Below are 22821 nucleotides of genomic sequence, written 5' to 3' on the forward strand. Positions count from 1 at the left end.
AATGTTGATGTGCAAGGTGATCATAAACATTGTTTTATACGAATTAATAAATAGGCGGTTAATGGGCATTTGTTTTGAAGAATAATGGTGGAAATGCCAAATAGAGTGACCAACATTTTGGTCAATGATTCCTGTACTCTGCTATCAATGGAAGCGTCTCTCCAATTTGGGTCTGGATGGATCATGATCGAGCTACAGGGGCATAATTACCCATGATGTACGCTTGGTGTCAAACTGCCAAACGAATAGATAGTAAGATAAACATTCACAGCGTACTATCTCGACATCATCATCATTAATTCAGTTTGCCTAGTGGTGGTCAATGGTCACCGAATGGACGGTAGAATTCACACCTTTCCCCCAAGGGTCTGCGAGTCTGTAGACTGTCAGTGTGTGCTGTCATCAATGGCATTACCAACCTATTACGTCATCAACGTTAAATTGAAATGAATATAACCATCTTCGCTGTAGGTGAAAATTAACTTTCATTGAAAGTTCGTTGTATCTTATGCTTAGTCATTTCAATGTCATTACATTTCCATCCTGATGAGAAAGCTATGGTCTCATAGCTTACAGGACAACAAGAATAATGCCTTAATGTCCCTTCATCTTTTTGCATGCTTTTCACTTCACCCCTACCTACATGTACAAATGATCTCGACTAACCTGTACCCCCTGCCTCATTATTGTTATTTTATTGTTTTAATTTAAAATATATATGTTTTTATGTTAATTAAGGGCTTGTAAGTAAGCATTTCACGGTAAGGTCTACACCAATTGTATTTGGGGCATGTGACAAATATAATGTGATTTGGGTTGATCTCAAAGGTTATTCATTTTAAGGTAGATCATAAAACAACCTCTCTGAAAGAACAAATAAAAGTCTTCTATTGTCAGTACGTGGAATAAAATGAAAACACAGGCTCATGTTTGAAATCAGAACGAGAAGTATCTCCCTCCCTCCTTTGTAGTGGCCACCCTAAATCAAGGTTTGATTCTATTGCTACTACAGCTAGAGGCTCCCAGCATGAAGCCAGTCGGAGTCTGCATGAGTGGAGCCCATTACATGGGGAACAGCCTAGTTTGTCATAGTTTGGCCTGTCTAAACCCATAGAGACATCATCATTGACCGGACAGTAATTGGAATGGAAAACCTATGTCATCCCAGGGCGGGGAAGGCAAAAGAGGAAATGACCATCAGAAGAGAGAACTGCTGGCTGAGTGAGTTTAAGTAGCGTAAATAAGGACCCGGTAATGGAAAAAGGGAGGGGGTTGCGAAGAAGCTGATTGAAGCATTACCTAGGACATCAGACGTGTGTGTGTGTGTGTGTGTGTGTCTTCTGTGTGTTTGTGCGCACGTTTAATTTCCCAGTTAGTGCTGGAATAGAGCCTGTGTTGGACTGATAGTATTGTGCTCAGGAGGATTTGTGCAGGTAGTCAGTGTGTCTCGTTTGCCGTTGTCTGAGTTCTCCTAGGCTAAGCTGTGCTGTGAAATACACAAAGCCAGCATACCTATTTCCTCAGTTCTGCCACTAGCCCGCTCCTCTCTCATATGCTAGCATCATCCTAGCTGTGCCCCTCCTCCTCCTCTTCCTTAGCCTTGGGGGAATATACATGGTTCAGTGCCAGGGCAGCTTCACTGATCTCTAGCTCATCTTAGGCTGAAAGATGACATCAGTAAAAGACCCATGATGTGTATTATTTGACTGGAGAAATTGATGACTAGACCTACAGTACATCATGTTTTAGGAGGCTCAGTGATCATTGCTCACACTGCATGCTTCTGTGAGAACAGGTGCTCAGTGGGAAGTATAGTATAGGTGATAGGGATGGTCACTCTCAGTGAGTGTTTCACACGCGCAGAGGGTTACGATCCCCAACAGTGCAGCATCTGAACCTCAGATCTCAATGAAATGTTGAAATGTTTTGCATTGGACACTTGGGATTTGTGGGAAAAAAAATAGATATTTATATCCAGATATTATTTTTGACGATATATTGGATCGTTTTGACAATGTCGCAATATTATTTTTGCGCTAGTTTGCTGTAGCTGCACCATAACGCCAATACTTTTCCTTCATAGCTTGTTCTTAAATCAGAAGCCCATTTGTTTTCAGTACTCTTATTTCCATGACTGATCAATATGTTTAGAACATCAAATCGCAATGAAATCACAGTATCGAACCGCAACACATATGGAATCGTGAGAATCGCAATACATATTGTATCGGCACCTAAGTATCGTGATGACATCGTATCGTGAGGTCCCTGGTAATTCCCAGCCCTATTACACACCCTTATCTTAAGGCTAATATCGATCTGGGATTTTATTTCTTTTTTTCATAGGTTAGATTATCTAGCTAAATGTCCCCTCCCTGCTATTGTCCCAAGTTATTGGGTTACTCATCACAAGCGTTACGCTGGAGGATCGGATCCAGTATGAACAGTTGTTACAAACTGTGGACACAGTAGCTTAACACATGCACATATATTATAGGCCCGCTGTGACTGCATTTAACTGAACTCCCTTCATTATGGACTGTTAAATAATGAATCTGTTTGGAACCCATGCAAAGCAAGGCAGGTTCCCTTTGTGCCGACACGTCCGACATTAATGTTTGCCTTAGCCCAGGGGAAGGTGTGGGGGTATGGTTGCATAAAGCCAAACCAGACAGAGCAACATTAATGCATGGATCATTTGTAAAGGGGGGGAAGGGGAAAGTGTTCGGTAACAAACACACACATTTAGGCCTACTCTTGTTCTTTCCATCTGTTACACTAAATCAGATAGAAATACATTACATATTTACTAGAAGCCTAGAGTAGATCTACATATCATGCAAAATAAAGCAATGCACCATGTATTCGTCTTATTCTTGCCCTGACATTTAGATGTATTGATTTGCAGCATCCTTTCCATTTTGTAACCTACAGTAGTCTAATTGCTTAACAGAGAGAAGCTGATGATTTCATGCACATAATTACAAAGCTTCAAACAGCCATGTACTGGTTGCGAAATGAACCGGGGCGCCTGGCACCTTCTACCAGACCCTTTTTAAAGGCACTTCAATCTTTTGTCTTGCCCATTCACCCTCTGAATGGCACACGTACACAATCCGTCTCAAGGCTTAAAAATCCTTCTTTAACCGGTCTTCTCCCCTTCATCTACACTTATTGAAGTGGATTTAACATGTGACATCAATAAGGGATCATAGCTTTCAGCTGGATTCACCCTGGTCAGTCTATGTCATGTTTTGTACACTCAGTGTACATTTTGGGAGAAATTTCCAAATCCTCATACTCTTTGAGGCTGGGGAGGGCTCTGCTGTGTGTAATATATTTTTTTGTGACTCTCCATTAGTGCGAGGATTAAATTGCCTGTGAAATCTGTAATTGGAAAAGTCACAGCAAAACACAATTTATGACTGAGTCCCTTTGATTTAGTTTGATCCTGTGCATGGTTGGTTGTCAATGTCCACATACAGTGATCTTTATCAACATGTTGCCCAGATAAGATCTGTGATGTGCTGCAATAAGGTTAACCTCTCAATCTCTGTTTCTTTTGTGTCGGGTGTGGGTGAACACATGAACATATGGGGGTGGGGCAGGACTGGTTTTGGTTGAGACATTCATGTCACCGATTTAGACAAAAGCCCCACTACAGAATTCAATGGTGATGGTGCATAAAGATGGAGGAATTCCAATATGACATCATTGTTTTTAGCACTACCAACGGAGTTCTTAAACTACGGTGCGTGACTTGGTTCAATGTGCCAGCAAATCAGCACAATCTACTTTTTAGTCTTTTTTTTTAAATTCCCGCTGTTGGAGCTTGAATTTGGATCATGTATACCGTGCTAATTACGATACAAAAAAAACATGAACAGAAAGTTATGTACAATATGGCATACTGAGCAAACGAGACATTTGTTGTAAGTACATGGGGGCCGCCATCTTTATGCACCGTCGGCATTATGCATTTTCACCTTACCCAAATTAGATTTTATATGAGTAGTAATGGTGTTTGACACCATGCTTATTTATACAAATCAATACAACGAGCCCTTCCCAATGATGTAGATTTTAAAAAATTATAATAAAAATAAAATGTGTAACACAAGGAGTAAAATACACAAGAATGGAGCTATATACAGGCAGTACCAGTGCCAGATCAATGTGCAAAGGTACAAGGTAATTGAGGTAGATACAGTTTGTACATGAAGGCAGGGTAAAGTGACTAGGCATCAGGAAGATGAATAATAACAAGAGTAAATTCAGAACAGAGTACCAGCAGTTTATGAGTATAAAAGTGTGTGTGTATTTGCTGTGTTTGCTTTGTGGCGGTATGCTTGTGTGTGTTATGTGAGTGTGTGTGCACATATGTAGTGTATGTGTGTGGGTTTTGTGGGAGAGTAGTATGTGTGTGTGAGTGAGTGAGTGTGTATATACATGTATAGTCTTATGCGTGTGCATCGAAATCAGTGCAGAAAGTCCGGATAACCATTTAATTTACAATTTAGCAGTCATATCATGGCTATTTAGCAATCTTATGGCTTGGGGTTAGAAGTCGTCTTTCATGGACAATGCGCTGCACATGCTACTGGCTGCTCTCTCCAGCAGCACTGGTTTAAATTGACACAACTTACTACTATAGCCTCAACCTGTTTTAGACAAACATATACAGTACATCACTTATTTATTAATGTGCACAACAATGATGTATTAGATTACAATGTGTAATGTATTTATTAAGGGAATAGCGTGTGTACGGTATTAAGCAAACAAGCCCAGCCTTGTTTCAGTTCTATTGCTGGTTCTGTGTGTATTTATAGAGGTGAAATATAGCTGTGTCTTTGTTTGGTCGAGATACAGGGCCGTGGCTGGAGCGATGCGATGCAGCTGGGTCTCTTGGGTAATTTTGTCTCCATGACGATGTATGCCGGATGTCATTAGAGATGATTGAAAGGGGAGCAGGAGGTCACAGGCTAGAATCATCGTCGCCAATTACAAACACACAGACCAACACACCCTTTACAAAGAGAGTGTATGCATAGTCACACATACAAGTGTATCTCTTTCCTACACCTGCTCTTTCTCTCTCTCTCTCTCTCTCTCTCTCTCTCTCTCTCTCTCTCTCTCTCTCTTTTTTTCTCTCTCTCTCTCTCTCTCTCTCTCTCTCTCTCTCTCTCTCTCTCTATCTCTCTCTCGCTCTCTCTCTCTCTCTCTCTCAAAAGAAGTTAGGTACCAGTATACTCTGCTAAAGACCCTCGTCAGGCGGTCCTCCAGCATAATGATGTGCACACAGTGAGAGCATGTTCATTTAATAATGCCTGAGACATCATGCAGTCCAAAAGAGCAAAGGCCTTGGCCTTCCTTTGGGACAGCACATCAATTATTGAGAGGTCTAACATGGCATTTAGAACATGTGTGTGTGTGTGTGTGTGTGTACCTGCCTGCACGTGTGTGTGTGTGTGTGTGTACCTGCCTGCACGTGTGTGTGTGTGTACCTGCCTGCATGTGCGTGCGTGTGTGTGTGTCCACACATCATTTATTGAGCTTGTGGAATAGTGTATGTGTGGTCACATGTGTTTGTAAATCTTGCAGACTGTTGCAATACTGCTATGGGTTTTCAATTTGACTTTCAAGCTTGGCTAAAGGTATTGCTCATAAGTCATTTAGAACGCACGGAGTGTATTGAGCTGTGAGGTGAATTTATGGGAGACGTTATGATACAATTTCATTCCATATTGAAATTTCATATCGACTAACCTGTACCCCCCCCGCACATTGACTCGGTACCCCCTGTATATAGCCTCGTTATTGTTATTTTATTGTGTTACTTTTTATTTATATATATTTTTTTATTTAGTAAGTACTTTCTTAACTCTATTTCTTGAACTGCATTGTTGGTTAAGGGCTTCTAAGTAAGCGTTTCATGGTAAGGTTGTATTTGTATTTGTTGTATTTGCCACATGTGACAAATACCATTTGATTTGATTTGAAACGTTCTCGTAAAAAGACATTGAAATTGTTGAGAGTGGCTACCTTATCTCTTTTAAATGTTTGGTGGTTGATAACCTTCATAAAAAACACAAGCAGTGCCCTACGATTGCTCAAAGGATCTTGCTGAGCAAGAGATTACGACATAGCCGACCGCCTTCCTGTCAGCGAGAGAGAGAGAGAAGTCTACAGCACTCAACAGCAATCATGTTTCCATCCTCCTCCTCCATCCGCTGAGTGACACCTGGAGCCGGCCGACATCCAATCAGTGCAGGCCTCTCCCTGTGGGATGCAGTTTCCATGGCAACCGGGTCATTGTTGGAGCTTACCGCTGTTCGGGTTGACCCCATGCCTGCGCTATAAAGGCCTGGAAAAAAATCAATCGCTCCTCTGTCAGAAAGCCGGTCCAGAACAAAGAGAGCCAAACATAAAACAAGCCGCTTAATAGCCTCCTTGGGTTGGGCTTGAATCAAACTGGACCACACACAGATACACAGGTGGTAGTGGCAGATAATGTAATGTGTGGGGTCTTTGTTTTCACTGGACCAGGCTATCATTGTCACATTGCCCCATGTTTCTTTCATATTGATTGATTTCTTATTGTCTGTTCACCATTAATTCAGTCAGTCAGTGTGATTGGAAAATGGTGTGGTAGGAAAACAAGATGACCTCATTTAAAAAAAATATATGTACCTCCATTATCTTTTCTACATACTTTATATCTTGTTACAGTCATTTAAATCTACACTCTAAATGTTTTACCATCTCAATTTCTTATTTTTTGCATATTTTTGAGTGGTGGCAAATTAGTATATTGGAAACATTGCACAGACCCTAAATATTTTGTGCTAGTGTAACAGATGTTAGTTAGCGGTGGTTCGCGCCCGGGTATGGGCGAGGGGACGGTCTAAAGTTATACTGTTACACTAGCCCTCAACTTCACATTACTCTCTGATGTTGGGCCATAGCTGTACTAGAGTTTCAAGTGCGTCGTTGTATGATCTTGTTTATTTATGGTCTCAAACCATCTGTAACTACAACACTGATCCACAACATTGATCCATGTCAAATGTATGCGCGCATGACTGTAAGTCATTTAAAAGGGTTTTCTATTATTATTATAAAAGTATTTGATTAACAGAAAAATGTTCAGTTGTCTCTGTCTCCAAAGTAACATAATAACGTCCAGGCCCATAGTGTAAGGTTGTGACCTGTCCTGTATTCTTGTGACAGGAGAACTGATCCGATGTCAGGCTAGCGTTGCCACGGCTCTACCTCAGAGCAGGAGGTGACTGGTTTAGTGTGACACCTGCTAGACTGACTGACTCTGAAACAGATCTGGAGAGAACAAGGTCACCAGAGTCAAAGCACCTTGCTTGATGTAATACAGACCCGATTTGATCACCTTGTCAGACCCAGCTAGCAGTCAAAAGACTTTAAGAAACAGTGAGAAATGTCTGTGATAAAAAGTGTTTAACTTCCATTCAGTTTTGTTGATATGAAAATAACTCAAGGCTTTAGCTTGACACTGATTTCTCAGGGGCAAATGAAAGGTGGAATGAGATGGGGACTCTCTTGACAGTTTCCTTCCTCCTTTTTCCATGCAGGGCAAGCCTTATGTGTTTGATCGAGTCCTGCCACCCAACACAGCCCAGGAGCAGGTCTATGATGCCTGTGCCAAGCAGATCGTCAAAGGTAAACGCTGTGCCCTATACAGCCCAATTAATCTCACATCCTCACCGTCGTCATGTGAACTCAGTTTCAGACCTATTTTGAAAGAGTTAACCCCACTGTGTTTTGTTTTGCAGATGTGTTGGGTGGGTACAATGGAACCATCTTTGCCTATGGCCAGACCTCATCGGGCAAGACTCACACCATGGAGGTAAGTCTGGAGGACATTTTGAGTCCTCATTGGGATTTGAATGAGAGCCAAAGAGATTCGGTCAGAGATTAGATTAAGGATAGCAGTAGTGAATAATGATATACGTAATCACAGGACATGTGAAGCCACAGTGCAAGTATGGCCATTAGCAGCTAGTTTTAAGGTGCTTTACAAGACAGCACGACGGAGTGGCCCATGGAACATGAAACTGTATAAAGAGGAGACAGAGGTGCAGTCTAGAAGCAGGGTGGACCTTTGGCCTCACTGCCTGCATCATCTGTAGAGGGTCTAGTGACCCATTGACTGAGCAGGGATTGACTGGAGTTTAAGCCGTTTCCCTCAGTCATAATCCTAACATGGGAGAGAGTCGCACAAACATGATTTTTACAGGCGGATCGGAATTGTGCAGTGGTTTCTACTGAGGCGGCATGACACTTGAGATTTCACTGACAAACACATTTGAAGCTGTATCTGTCAAACACGTTTGTTTCATTAAAGGGAGGTGCCAGTCAGGCAGCATTCAAACACACACACACACACACACACACACACACACACACACACACACACACACACAAATATGAATATTTTCAGTAAAAAATCTTGTTCAAGCTTGTGAGAAATGTAATTCCTAATTCTCCTCAGATGGGAACATTCACCAACAGTCCCTCCCTCCTGCTGCGTCTTCCTTCCTGGCATACCTTTATTTAGCCCGACTGTCTATGCCAGACGGCGAGCCAAAATAGCAGCGAGGTGCTTCTCTGCCACAGTTCACACGATGTGCCGCCATGCGATTTACACATACAATATAGCCTCCTATTCAGCTGCAGCCGTTCCCCTGGTAACAGCCCAGAGATTCTTCAGCAAGCTTGAGGATGAAATGGAGAAACATTTATACCATCCACAGGTTTCCTTAGCAGGTGATGGAAGGGTGAGGGAAAGAGATGGTGGCAGTATGATTAGCTTCCATGCAAGCTCTGCCAGCCTGACCAGAATGTACAACTATCCCTGTTATGTGTTTAATCTAAAACGCTATTATACATCTCCCCATACCTAGAATCAAATTACAGTTTGAAGGACGTAGCAGCCCTGAGGCGAAGGGCAAATGGTAATAGTCCATTGCAGAGTAAATTATTGCCAGGACAATAACGTTTTTAAATTGCAATTTGGCTGTTTAAGGAAGGGTCAGACTGAATTAAATGGGGATTGGGATGGAGATGACAGGACTACATTTTTGAAGGGATACAGGCTGGCCGAGGAGTCTGTAATGAAAACCCCCTTGAGGTCCCATGTATATTTCATTTTAATATGTGGACATAGGCCTTATGTAGACTAAGGGTGTTTTCACACTCGGTCCCTTTTAGACAATTGTTTTTAACTCATCTTTTGAGGTGGCCTGAGTTCGTCTTGCTTGAATTCCTCTGTCCAGTTCCCTTTTTTTTAGGTTAATGTGATCACAAAGCTCCCCAGGCTCACTTGTCATAAATCCCGCAGCACACACTAGAACACTGCAATACCGTTTCCTCTGCCGTGAACCCTCACATTGGTGCCACAAAAGAGAGAAGATGATGATGTGCAGGTTCGCAGAAAAAAAATGTGTGCTGTTTCTGGTTATTAATTATCGATTTTCAAGGATGCCAAAATATGTGTTGAGTTTTTAGGTCAGATAATTTTTTTGCAATATGTTGTATATAAAGAGCCGTTTATTCTCTTGTGGGATTTGAATAGTGGGAGAAGAAAACAATTTATTTGGTGAGAATCACAGCATAGGGTACAAAATCAATTCTAGCTCTTAAAGGAACAGTAGCCTAGATTGGATGTATTATAGCATTATTTAGTCTGTAGTTATTCTTCTACTACTTATTCTGTTACCAATAATATTTACATGTTAATAGTGTCTTCTGGTGGCAATTATTATGTTTAATCTTTTAACTAAATGCAATCTATTAGCTCCCAAACTTAAAGGTACTTTATAAATAGGTGATAAGATGTTCTGATGGAATGGGTTGTCCTGCACTTTGTAAAAACCCAGAATGCATTGATTGAAATTTCTAAACAATAGCAATGTGAATGCAAAGAAGACTCGGACCACAGAATAGGTGAAGTGAACTGGCAAAAGAGTTGAGTTCTCATTCAAAGGCAAGGGCAGTGTGAATACAAACCGAGTTCTTTAGCTTTTTTTTACCCTAGAGTTCACTTTAAAGAGGACCGAGATCGGTTCTTTTAAAGAGGACTATACAGTGCATTCAGAAAGTATTCAGACCCCTTGACCTTTTCCACATTTTGTTACATTACAGCCTTATTCTCAAATGTATTAAATTGTTTTTTCCCTCATAAATCTACAGACAATACCCCATAATGACAAAGCAAAAACAGTATTTTTTGTTGTTCTTGCTAATTTATAACCATTTTAAACAGAAATATCACATTTACATAAGTATTCAGACCCTTTACGCAGTACTTTGTTGAAGCACCTTTGGCAGTGATTTGGGGAGTTTCTCCAATTCTTCTCTGCAGATCCTCTCAAGCTCTGTCAGGTTTGATGGGGAGAGTTGCTGCACAGCTATTTTCAGGTCTCTCCAGAGATGTTCGATTGGGTTCAAGTCTGGCCTCTGGCTGGGCCACTCAATAACATTCAGAGACTTGTTCCGAAGCTGCTCCTGCATTGTCTTGGCTGTGTGCTTAGGGTCGTTGTCCTGTTGGAAGGTGAACCTTCGTCCCAGTCTGAGGTCCTGAGCTCTCTGTAGCAGGTTTTCATCAAGGATCTCTCTGTACTTTGCTCCGTTCATCTTTCCCTAGATCCTGACTAGTCTCCCAGTCCCTGCCGCTGAAAAACATCCCCACAGCATCATGCTGCCAGTATCATGCTTCACCGTAGGGATGGTGCCAGGTTTCCTCCAGACATGACGCTTGGCATTCAGACCAAAAAGTTCAATCTTGGTTTCATCAGGCCAGAGAATCTTGTTTCTCGTAGTCTGAGAGTCTTTAGGTGCCTTTTGGAAAACTCCAAGTGGGCTGCCATGTGCTTTTTACTGAGGAGTGGCTTCCGTCTGGTCATTCGACCATAAAGACTTGATTGGTGGAGTGCTGCAGAGATGGTTGTCCTTCTGGAAGGTTCTCCCATCTCCACAGAGGAACTCTGGAGCTCTGTCAGAGTGACCATTGGGTTCTTGGTCACCTCCCTGACCAAAGGCCCTTCTCCCCCAATTGCTCAGTTTGGCCGGGTGGCCAGTTATAGCTCTATCTCTGGTTCCAAACTTCTTCCATTTAAGAATGATTGAGCCCACTGTGTTCTTGGGGACCTTCAATACTTCAGAATTGTTTTGGTATATGTTTTGGTATCCATACCCTGGATCTGTGCCTTCTACGTAATCCTGTCTCGGAGCACTACACACAATTCCTTCGACCGCATGGCTTGGTTTTTGCTCTGACATGCACTGTCAACTATGAGACCTTATATAGACAGGTGTGTGCTTTTTGAAATCATGTCCAATTAATTGAATTTACCACAGGTGGGCTCCAATCAAGTTGTAGAAACATCTCAAGGATGATAAATGGAAACAGGATGCACCTGAGCTCAATTTCAAGTCTCATAGCAAAGGGTCTGAATACTTATGTAAATACATTTCTAAAAATCTGTTTTCATTTTGGCATTGTCTGGTATTGTGTGTAAATTGATGACGAAAACAATACATTTTAGAATAAGGCTGTAACGTAACAAAATGTGGAAAAGTAAAGGGGTTTGAATACTGTATCTGAAAACACCCTATGAGGGTTAAGGCTGAATGATTTGTCCTCTGTAAGAGCTTGATAGCAGCCTGTGATAAACCTCTGTCGCTACTTCACAGGAGGTTGGTGGCACCTTAATTGGGGAGGACGGGCTTGTGGTAATGGCTGGAGCGGAATGATTGGAACGGTATCAAATCCATCAAACACATGGTTTCCATGTGTTTGATGCCAATCCATTCGCTCTGTTCCAGCCAATATTATGAGCCGTCCTCCCCTCAACAGCCTCCACTGCGCTACTTGTAGTAACCTGACAGAGAGACTGAATATTTGTTGGGTTGTTTTAAAAATACTCTCACTTTTCCTTCTTGGGTCAGATGTATCATTTTCTTCACATACATTTTGTGAGCAGCGTATGTTTTTTGCACAAGCAGTTTTTTTTATATTGTCATGTTTTGGAAATGTTGGATGTTGTTTGTGAAAGATGTTGTGTTCTCCATCTCAGGGCAAGCTCCATGACTCCCAGCTGATGGGTATCATCCCCCGTATCGCCAGGGACATCTTTGACCACATCTACTCCATGGACGAGAACCTGGAGTTCCACATCAAGGTAACAGACACATCATGGAATGGCCCCTCTGAACCCTGGGCTAGTTGCTCAGTGAGTCTGTGTCCATGCGTTGTAGCTTAGCTTGCCTTCAAAGGAAATAGCCTGTGTTCATATAGCAGGATTTGTCGAAAGTGTAAGCTGAGTGGAAAATGTATGCAATAGCTTTTGTAAATATAATATTTGAATATTAAAATAAAAGACATGTTTGAATGCCATTTGTATTATACTGTTACCAAACCACCAGGTTCAAAACAAGTGAATGGAAGTGGTGTTGCGATGCCTGAGGATTAGTCCAGTGCTCGTTGCTGTGTTAGTGACAGGACCCACAGAGGTGCCAGTTCTGCTGGGGTGGCCTACACGTACCATATGGTCACTGCAGTGACACCTTCAGCCCGTGACTCTGTGGCTGTGTGTCCTCGCGGCCTTGCCTCTAGCAACTCAAATGGAAATGTCACAACACAAAAGTCTAGGAACCCGAGTGTTCATCTGTTAGAACAGTGAATCTTTCACTGAGGGCAAGACTGGCACAGGATCAATTCTGTCTGTTTGTTTATGCTGTGTGTGATATGTTTTGTGTTTATAGGTCTCCTATTTTGAAATCTACTTAGACAAGATCAGAGACTTATTGGATGGTAAGTAAGGACTTTATTTCTATTTTTACTAAGTTCAAATTTCTAAATACTGAGGTGGACAATTTTGATGTATATATTTTTCATTTTAAGTGTCAAAGACCAACCTAGCAGTGCATGAGGACAAAAACAAGGTGCCCTATGTTAAGGTGGGTATCCAATCGCTGTAGCTCAAGTTCTATAAACAGGAAGGTGTTCAATTGTTGATACTATGATTGTTCCTTCTCTTAACACAGTAATATTTCAGGTCATTACCCAGCAATCTTGTGGTCCTCACCTTCACACATATTCCCACTTTTCCAAAAAGGGCTGTACGGAGCGCTTTGTGTCCAGTCCAGAAGAGGTTATGGATGTCATCGATGAAGGAAAATCCAATCGTCACGTGGCTGTTACAAGTATGGGCTTCTCTTTTCCTCCGGAATCACTAAAGTGCATGTTTAATAAAGAAATGTTGCAAGAATGTTGCTAACTACCCATTGATTTCCAGTGATTCAGCAGGAAGATTCTGTACTAGCACTGACTCAAATGTTGCTCTGCTTTTTGTTCGTCCATACAGACATGAATGAGCACAGTTCTCGCAGTCACAGCATCTTCCTGATCAACATCAAGCAGGAGAATGTAGAGACAGAACTGAAGCTGTCAGGAAAACTCTACTTGGTGGATCTGGCTGGCAGTGAGAAGGTCACAGGGGTTTCCCCTCTTTCTACACTTCTCTACCCTCCATCTGCCTCTCTCACTAGGTCTTCCCTTCCCTCTCTCCTCCCTCTCCTTCTCTCACTCTCTTCAATAAATCATCATTAAAATAACCTCTCCACACAGCATTTTGATTGAAGACCTATTAGACCTATCTTCTCCACATAACTTGTTTGTGGTGACATCCTGCTGTGGGTATTTATTATCCTCTCCTTCAGGTCAGTAAAACTGGGGCAGAGGGATCTGTGTTGGACGAGGCCAAGAATATCAATAAGTCCCTCTCCGCCCTGGGGAACGTCATATCAGCTCTGGCCGAGGGAACTGTAAGTTATAAGTCTGTTTCACTGTGTTGAGGTTCTTTCTTTCTCTCTCTCACTCTCTCTATCTCTCTCTCTCTCTTTCTTTCTCTCTCTCTCTCTCTCTCTCTATCTTTCCCTCTGTCTGTCTGTCTCTCTCTCTCGCTCTCGCTCTCAGATTGATTATTTCCTTGTCCTATTTTACTAACATGTCCTTTTGTCTGTGACGTGAACATGAAAAATTCTATAAAATAGCATTTGGTTACAGATGTTGCCTTATTTGTGAAGCTCTTCTTGCTTTTCCCTCTTCCCGTCCTGTAGAAAACCCACGTGCCCTACAGAGACAGTAAGATGACCCGTATCCTGCAAGACTCTCTGGGGGGAAACTGTAGGACCACCATCATCATCTGTGCATCCCCCTCTGTCTACAATGAGGCTGAGACCAAGTCCACCCTCATGTTTGGACAGAGGTTAGCACTCATACTACACACACTGTCGGGGGGGGGGGTTCCGTGTATCTCTTCTAGTCAGTCTGCAAGGGGGGATGTATTTGTGTGCCCTCATGGGGATGTAGTGAAAATAGAGATTAGATCTCTAATGAGTCTTGGATGATCAGTTGTGACCTTGTTGCAATGCTGCTGTTTAGCCCACACCCAACAGAAAGGGTGATAAGAAATCAATGGATATTATTGGAGTGTTGTAGTTCAGTGTCAGACCTTTGACCTTCAGTACTTTTACACTATTTGTGCAAAATACTACCATATGCCCTCTTCCATCCATCAATTCCAACCTGATGGAAATCCCCCCCCCCTCTCTCTCTCAATGTTGCAGAGCTAAGACCATTAAGAACACAGTGTCAGTGAACCAAGAGCTGACAGCTGAGGAGTGGAAGAAGAAGTATGAGAAGGAGAAAGAGAAGACTAAAGGCTTGAAATACGTGATCCAGAAGCTTGAGACCGAGCTCAAACGCTGGAGGAAAGGTAACAAAGAAAGAGAGTAGAGGAGTGAAAGAGAGGGGGAGACAGAGAGAGGGGGGGGAGATAATGAGAGAGACAAGAGAATAGAGGATAGGAGAGGAGAGGAGAGGAGAGGAGAGGAGAGGAGAGGAGAGGAGAGGAGAGGAGAGGAGAAAAAAAAAACAAGAGAGGAGAGAGCGAAAAAAGAGACAGTGACAAAGACAGACAGTAGCTCGAGAAAAATGGAGAGAGAGAGGATAGGAAAGGAGAGAGAGCAAGAGAGAACAAAACGAAAATGGAGAAGCTGTGTAGCAATTATGGTTAAACCAGACTAGAATCCTGATAAGCGCATCTCGAATGCAAGGGCCTCCCAGTACATCGAAATCGGTATGATCATTTACACAAACCCACTGTCATTTATTTGACTGTGCTCCTAGTTACTCTACTACAGGAGCATCAGAGAGACTATAGATGTTTGCAGACATCTCCCAGCTACTCCTGGAATATGGAAGCTAAGGACTTCACTTGTATTCAGAGCTCATCGGGTTGTAGGGGATGTTGAACCATCATTGTTACTACTGAAACTCTGTTTTTATTTGATGAAATTGTTTTGATGAAAACCATGAAGAAGAACTCTGGATGACTCAGAGGAGGTTTGTTCATCGTTCAGACCCCTTCCCCTATTCCACATTTCTTATGTTCCAGCATTATTCTAAAATGTATTAAAATATATTTTTTCCTGATTAATCAACACACAAAACTCATAATGACAAAGTGAAAATAGGTTTTTAGAAATTGTTGCAAATGTATTAAAAACAAAAACAGAAATACCTTATTTACATAAGTATTCATAAGTAAGTAAGTATTCCTTTCCTATGAGACTCGAAATTGAGCTCAGGTGCATCCTGTTTCAATTGATCATCCTGATCATTCTTCAACTTGAATGAAGTCCACCTGTGGTAAATTCAGGCACACCCCTGTCTATATAAGGTCCCATAGTTGACAGTGCATGTCAGAGTAAAAACCAAGCCATAAGGTCGAAGGAATTGTGCGTAGAGCTCTGAGACAGGATTGTGTTGAGGCACAGATCTGGGGGAAGGGTAGCAAACCATTTTTGTAGCTTTTGAAGGTCCCCAAGAACACAGTGGCCTCCATCATTCTTAAATGGAAGTTTGGAACCACCAAGACTCTAGTTCCTAGAGCTGGTGCCCAGCCAAACTAAGTAATCGGGGGAGAAGGGCCTTGGTCAGGGAGGTGACCAAGAACCCAGTGGTTACTCTGACTGAGCTCCAGAGTTCCTCTGTGGAGATGGGAAAACCTTCCAGAAGGACAACTATCTCTGCAGCACTCCACCAATCAGGTCTTTATGGTAGAGTGGCCAGATGGAAGCCACTCCTTAGTAAAAGGCACATGGCAGCCCACTTGGAGTTTTCCAAAAGGCACCTAAAGGATTCAGACCATGAGAAACAAGATTCTCTGGTCTGATGAAACCAAGATTGAACTCTTTGGCCTGACTGCCAAGCGTCAAGTCTGGAGGAATCCTGGCACCTTCCCTATGGTGAAGCATGGTGGTGGCAGCATCATGTTGTGGGGATGTTTTTCAGCGGCAGGGACTCAAGATCGAGGGAAAGATGAATGGAGCAAAGTACAGAGATATCCTTGACGAAAACCTGCTCCAGAGCGCTCAGGACCTTAGACTGAGCATAGGTTCACGTTCCAACAGGACAATGACCCTACCCAAGAAGACTCAAGGCTGTAATCGTTGCCAAAGATGCTTCAGCAAAGTACTGAGTAAAGGGTCTGAAAACTTACGTAAATGTAATATTTCAGTTGTTTTTATTTTATTTATTGCTTTGCTTTGTCATTATGGGGTATTATTGTGTGTGGATTGATGAGGGGAAAAAACAATTTAATCAATTATAGAATAAGGCTGTAATGTAACTAAATGTGGAACAAGTCAAGGGGTCTGTATACTATCAGAATGCACTGTATGTGTAGAATAGGCTTCTCTAATGGGGTACGTTGGGGACTGAAGATGTTTACCAAAACCACTAATCCGTTCACTCATTCTGTTTCCAGTTCTGTCATTTATTCACTGCTTAGTTCTCCCTTTGCCCGGCTTTGTTTTTTCTAAATAAAACCTGTGTCAGAATAAATATCTTGTTGATGTTAGGATTTTGCCCAGCAGGCAATTTGACATCTTAGTTTGGGCTATGTTCTGAGTGAGTGACCTGGACAGAGGATGTTGTCTCTCAAAGGAATGGCCTTATTTAGATACAGTTTTCATCAAACGTATGTTCATCGTGAAATGCAATTCTGAATGCGATGTTTACGTCCTCCACTCAGTACTCATGCAGCCACCTGCTGTGCCTATATGCCTCCTTTTTTACTTTTGTATTCATGAGATTGTGCAGATTGTGAATAATATTAGTAAGCACACATTATCTCCTATTTGCATTGCAAAATAATGCAAGCTGTAAGGCATCAACAGATTGTTGATACTCCCAAATGGGTTACATTGTATATCCCTGCAGCGTGTGAAGACCAGTATGGTCAGGGTTCTCCATTGTGGTGGTTAGAGAGATTTAATGTCACAATATTCTAGCTGTGTGTCACCTACCACAGTATACTGTATTAGCTGGCGGTGCGGACTGACGGTTGCCACGGCTACCCATCATTTCTTTACTGAAAGTGTATTCCTCTCTCTCTCCGAGATAAGATAACACATTCATGCGCTGCATTGTAGATTAGCCACAGCTACAAATGCCCAGACAGTCCTTGAAGATGGCAGAGTGCGGTCTGCCTCTGGATCTCTGAAGTAGAAGTCACCCCTCCCCCGAGCTCTGTCCGCTTATAACTCTACCCCCCCCCCCCCCCCCCCCCCCTCGTCCCTTTTCCACCTTATCTTAAAGTCTCCGCGAGAGCTGCCCAACACAGACTCATCCATCTTCCCCCCTTTCTGCTGTGAGAGGATTATCTCTGGGTGTGGTGATGTTTGGCTGGTCGGCACGGTCGGGGGCTAAGCCGCTCGCCTGGCTTCTGCCAGCGGGTATCAGCCTCATCACCTGTCACATTATTCATGTCCCATGTTTTATTTATTTATTTTTTATTTAACCTTTATTTAACTAGGCAAGTCAGTGAGGAACAAAAACCCGGACGACGCTGGGCCAATTGTGCGGCGCCCTATGGGACTCCCAATCACGGCCGGCTGTGATGCAGCCTGAATACAGCCTGGATACAGCCAATATCCCTGTCTCCTGTGGACATGGGTTTGTGCTGGGCTGTGTTCTGTTTATGCGATGGAACGAAAATAGTTACACAAAGATAATAGATATTATTCTCCTCTGAGCTAAGACGATTTCTGTACAGTTTGTTTGTTTCTCCCTCAGTCTCATGTTATGAATGTGATATTGACGTTTAGGCACATTTAGTGAGCTAAAATCTGTCAAAGCTGTCCATGCTTTCCCTCTCCATAACCCACAACTGTTTGGTTGAGGTCCATCACCACTGCTCCCCCTCCCTCCCTCCCTCCCTTCCTCCCTCCCTCCCTCCCTCCCTCAACCAGGTGAGGCTGTTCCAGTGGAGGAACAGCTGAGCAGTAAGGAGAAGAAGAGCAACAGTTGTGACGCCATGGCCACGCCCATGATTGACACCATCGCCCCACCCCCTATCCCGCTATTGGACGAGGAGAAGACCCGATACGAGGGGCTCATCACCGACTTGTACCAGCAGCTGGATGACAAGGTGGGCGGGGCCAGAGAGGAATGAATGGGGCTTCCCAGTCTTAATGTTCACAGTTTCCGATAATGCAGAGAGCACATGAATGCAGCATGATGACTCACGGAGTGATGAGGGGTCATGGTCACGGATGACTGAAAATGGGCTGTGTCTGTGGTTAATTGAGGTGGGACAGTTTGTAGATTTTATGAACCACAAGATGGCTTTAATCATATGCAAATGCTATATAATCACATACATGCATAATTATGTGGAATTGTTGTAAATCTGGTTTAATGACCCAGACATTTACCTAATAAGGGGTGATTAGATTGATTATCCTCAGGTCATAAATCTCAAGTCAATTAACTGTTGGGAAAATAAACATTGGTGTGCACACAAATCCGCCTCACACTAGCAGCCATAGCCCTGCTTTAGCTACCCCCCCCCCCCCCCTGGATTACAGAGTCTTGGTCAATCCAAACCTGAATGCAACATTTTTGTATTGTATTTTTCTTCTTTCCTCCCATCTCAGGATGATGAGATCAACCAACACAGTCAGCTGGCAGAGAAGTTCAAAGAGCAGATGATCGATCAAGATGAGGTGAGCTTATCCAACCCTATACAACACATCTCCTTCATCTGGATGAGGTGGGCTTATCCAACCCTATACAACACATCTCCTTCATCTAGATGAGGTGGGCTTATCCAACCCTATACAACACATCTCCTTCATCTAGATGAGGTGGGCTTATCCAACCCTATACAACACATCTCCTTCATCTGGATGAGGTGGGCTTATCCAACCCTATACAACCCATCTCCTTCATCTAGGTGAGGTGAGCTTATCCAACCCTATACAACACATCTCCTTCATCTAGATGAGGTGGGCTTATCCAACCCTATACAACACATCTCCTTCATCTAGAGGAGGTGGGCTTATCCAACCCTATACAACACATCTCCTTCATCTAGAGGAGGTGGGCTTATCCAACCCTATACAACACATCTCCTTCATCTGGATGAGGTGGGCTGATCCAACCCTATACAAATCAAAATGTATTTGTCACATACACATGGTTAGCAGATGTTGATGCGAGTATAGCGAAATGCTTGTGCTTCTAATTCCAACAATGCAGTAATAACCAACGAGTAATCTAACCTAACAATTCCACAACTACTACCTTATACACACAAGTGTAAAGGGATAAAGAATATGTACATAAAGATATATGAATGAGTGATGGTACAGAACGGCATAGGCAAGATGCAGTAGATGGTATCGAGTACAGTATATACATATACATATGAGATGAGTAATGTAGGGTATGTAAACATAAAAGTGGCATAGTTTAAAGTGGCTAGTGATACATGTATTACATAAAGATGGCAAGATGCAGTAGATGATATAGAGTACAGTATATACATATGAGATGAGAAATGTAGGGTATGTAAACATTATAGTAAGTGGCATTGTTTAAAGTGGCTAGTGATGCATTTTTTACATCAATTCCCATTATTAAAGTGAGCTGGTGTTGAATCAGTATGTTGGCAGCACCACTCGATGTTAGTGGTGGCTGTTTAACAGTCTGATGGCCTTGAGATAGAAGCACATCTCCTTCATCTAGGTGAGGTGTGCTTATCCAACCCTATACAACACATCTCCTTCATCTAGAGGAGGTGGGCTTATCCAACCCTATACAACACATCTCCTTCATCTAGAGGAGGTGGGCTTATCCAACCCTATACAACACATCTCCTTCATCTGGATGAGGTGGGCTGATCCAACCCTATACAAATCAAAATGTATTTGTCACATACACATGGTTAGCAGATGTTGATGCGAGTATAGCGAAATGCTTGTGCTTCTAATTCCAACAATGCAGTAATAACCAACGAGTAATCTAACCTAACAATTCCACAACTACTACCTTATACACACAAGTGTAAAGGGATAAAGAATATGTACATAAAGATATATGAATGAGTGATGGTACAGAACGGCATAGGCAAGATGCAGTAGATGGTATCGAGTACAGTATATACATATACATATGAGATGAGTAATGTAGGGTATGTAAACATAAAAGTGGCATAGTTTAAAGTGGCTAGTGATACATGTATTACATAAAGATGGCAAGATGCAGTAGATGATATAGAGTACAGTATATACATATGAGATGAGAAATGTAGGGTATGTAAACATTATAGTAAGTGGCATTGTTTAAAGTGGCTAGTGATGCATTTTTTACATCAATTCCCATTATTAAAGTGAGCTGGTGTTGAATCAGTATGTTGGCAGCACCACTCGATGTTAGTGGTGGCTGTTTAACAGTCTGATGGCCTTGAGATAGAAGCACATCTCCTTCATCTAGGTGAGGTGTGCTTATCCAACCCTATACAACACATCTCCTTCATCTGGATGAGGTGAGCTTATCCAACCCTATACAACACATCTCCTTCATCAGGATGAGGTGAGCTTATCCAACCCTATACAACACATCTCCTTCATCTAGATGAGGTGGGCTTATCCAACCCTATACAACACAACTCCTTCATCTAGAAGAGGTGGGCTTATCCAATCCTATACAACACATCTCCTTCATCTAGATGAGGTGGGCTTATCCAACCCTATACAACACATCTCCTTCATCAGGATGAGGTGAGCTTATCCAACCCTATACAACACATATCCTGCATCTAGATGAGGTGAGCTTATCCATCCCTATACAACACATCTCCTTCATCTAGATGAGGTGGACTTATCCAACCCTATACAACACATCTCCTTCATCTAGATGAGGTGAGCTCATCCAACCCTATACAACACATTTCCTTCATCTAGATGAGGTGAGCTTATCCAACCCTATACAACACATCTCTTTCATCAAGATGAGGTGAGTTTATCCAACCCTATACAGTACATCTCCTTCATCTATATTCCTTAGTCTCGTAGATTGACATGCTATAACTTGATAAAAGGGAAGGTATTCATCAACTTGAATTAGTGCAATGAGCAAAGGAGTATGTTTTTTACACTCATAAACAGAGTGCATAACTTGAATTTGTGTTTATTGCCATCTAGTGGTGACATATGGATCTGCATTTGATATACACTGAGTATTCCAACCATTAGGAACCCCTTCCTAATATTGAGTTGCCCCCCCCCCCCCCTCCCCATTTTAACCTCAGAACAGCCTCAATTTGTCGAGTCATGAACTCTACAAGGTGTCGAAAGCGTTCCACAGTGATACTGGTCCATGTTGATTCCAATGCTTCCCACATTTGTGTCAAGTTGGCTGGATGTCTTTTGGGTGGTGGACCATTCTTGATACACACATGAAACTGTTGAACGTGAAAAACCAAGCAGCGCTGCAGTTCTTGACACAAACCGGTGGCACCTACTACCAGACCCAGTTCAAAGGCACTTACATGTTTTGTCTTGTCCATTCACCCTCTGAATGGCACATATACACAATCCATGTCTCAATTGTCTCAAGGCTTAAAAATCCTTCTTTAACCCGTCTCCTCCCCTTCATCTACACAGATTGAAGTGGATTTAACAAGTGACATCAATAAGGGATCATAGTGGGGCCTCCCGGGTGGCGCAGTGGTTAAGGGCGCTGTACTATCAGAGACTCTGGGTTCGCACCCAGGCTCTGTCGTAACCGGCCGCGACCGGGAGGTCCGTGGGGCGACGCACAATTGGCCTAGCGTCGTCCGTCCGGGTTAGGGAGGGATTGGCCAGTAGGGATATCCTTGTCTCATCGCGCACCAGCGACTCCTGTGGCGGGCCGGACGCAGTGCGCGTTAACCAAGGTTGCCAGGTGCACGGTGTTTTCCTCCACACATTGGTGCGGCTGGCTTCCGGGTTGGATGCGCGCTGTGTTAAGAAGCAGTGCAGCTTGGTTGGGTTGTGTATCGGAGGACGCATCACTTTCAACCTTCGTCTCTCCTGAGCCCGTACGGGAGTTGTAGCGATGAGACAAGATAATAGCGACTAAAACAATTGGATACCATTGGATCACATGAAATTGGGGTGAAAAAAGGGGTAAAATATTTTTTTAAATAAGATAGCTTTGAGCTGGATTCACTTGGTCAGTCATGGAAAGGGTTATTTTTTTGTATACTCAATGTACATTTTGTAGACCTTTGTTTCATCACACACATTGCATGCTATGCAAATTCTGTAGTAGTAAGGACTCAGTGTCAGCTGCCTACTCTGTGAGTCATATCGTATTCGTATTCTTTCCTTAGTGGTTTTTAAAGAAGCAATTATAGAAAGGGATTTGAATAAGAAAGACATTGCCAT

At 42.7% G+C, this 22821-nt stretch overlaps 1 protein-coding gene across 1 annotated transcript in view; it reads left to right on the top strand.

Annotated features, from left to right (window-relative positions):
* kif5c (kinesin family member 5C) overlaps window positions 1-22821 on the top strand; it is a 33565-nt gene that overhangs the window by 933 nt on the left and 9811 nt on the right. The window contains exons 2-13 of the mRNA XM_036974574.1: window positions 7608-7695; window positions 7809-7882; window positions 12114-12218; window positions 12802-12850; window positions 12941-12996; window positions 13155-13242; window positions 13404-13528; window positions 13759-13863; window positions 14158-14306; window positions 14668-14816; window positions 18358-18536; window positions 19045-19113. Of these exons, the coding sequence (XP_036830469.1) occupies window positions 7608-7695; window positions 7809-7882; window positions 12114-12218; window positions 12802-12850; window positions 12941-12996; window positions 13155-13242; window positions 13404-13528; window positions 13759-13863; window positions 14158-14306; window positions 14668-14816; window positions 18358-18536; window positions 19045-19113 (1236 nt within the window). The remainder of the gene's footprint in view (window positions 1-7607; window positions 7696-7808; window positions 7883-12113; window positions 12219-12801; window positions 12851-12940; window positions 12997-13154; window positions 13243-13403; window positions 13529-13758; window positions 13864-14157; window positions 14307-14667; window positions 14817-18357; window positions 18537-19044; window positions 19114-22821) is intronic.

This window comes from Oncorhynchus mykiss, chromosome 3, assembly GCF_013265735.2.
Source record: "Oncorhynchus mykiss isolate Arlee chromosome 3, USDA_OmykA_1.1, whole genome shotgun sequence".
NCBI lineage: Eukaryota > Metazoa > Chordata > Actinopteri > Salmoniformes > Salmonidae > Oncorhynchus > Oncorhynchus mykiss.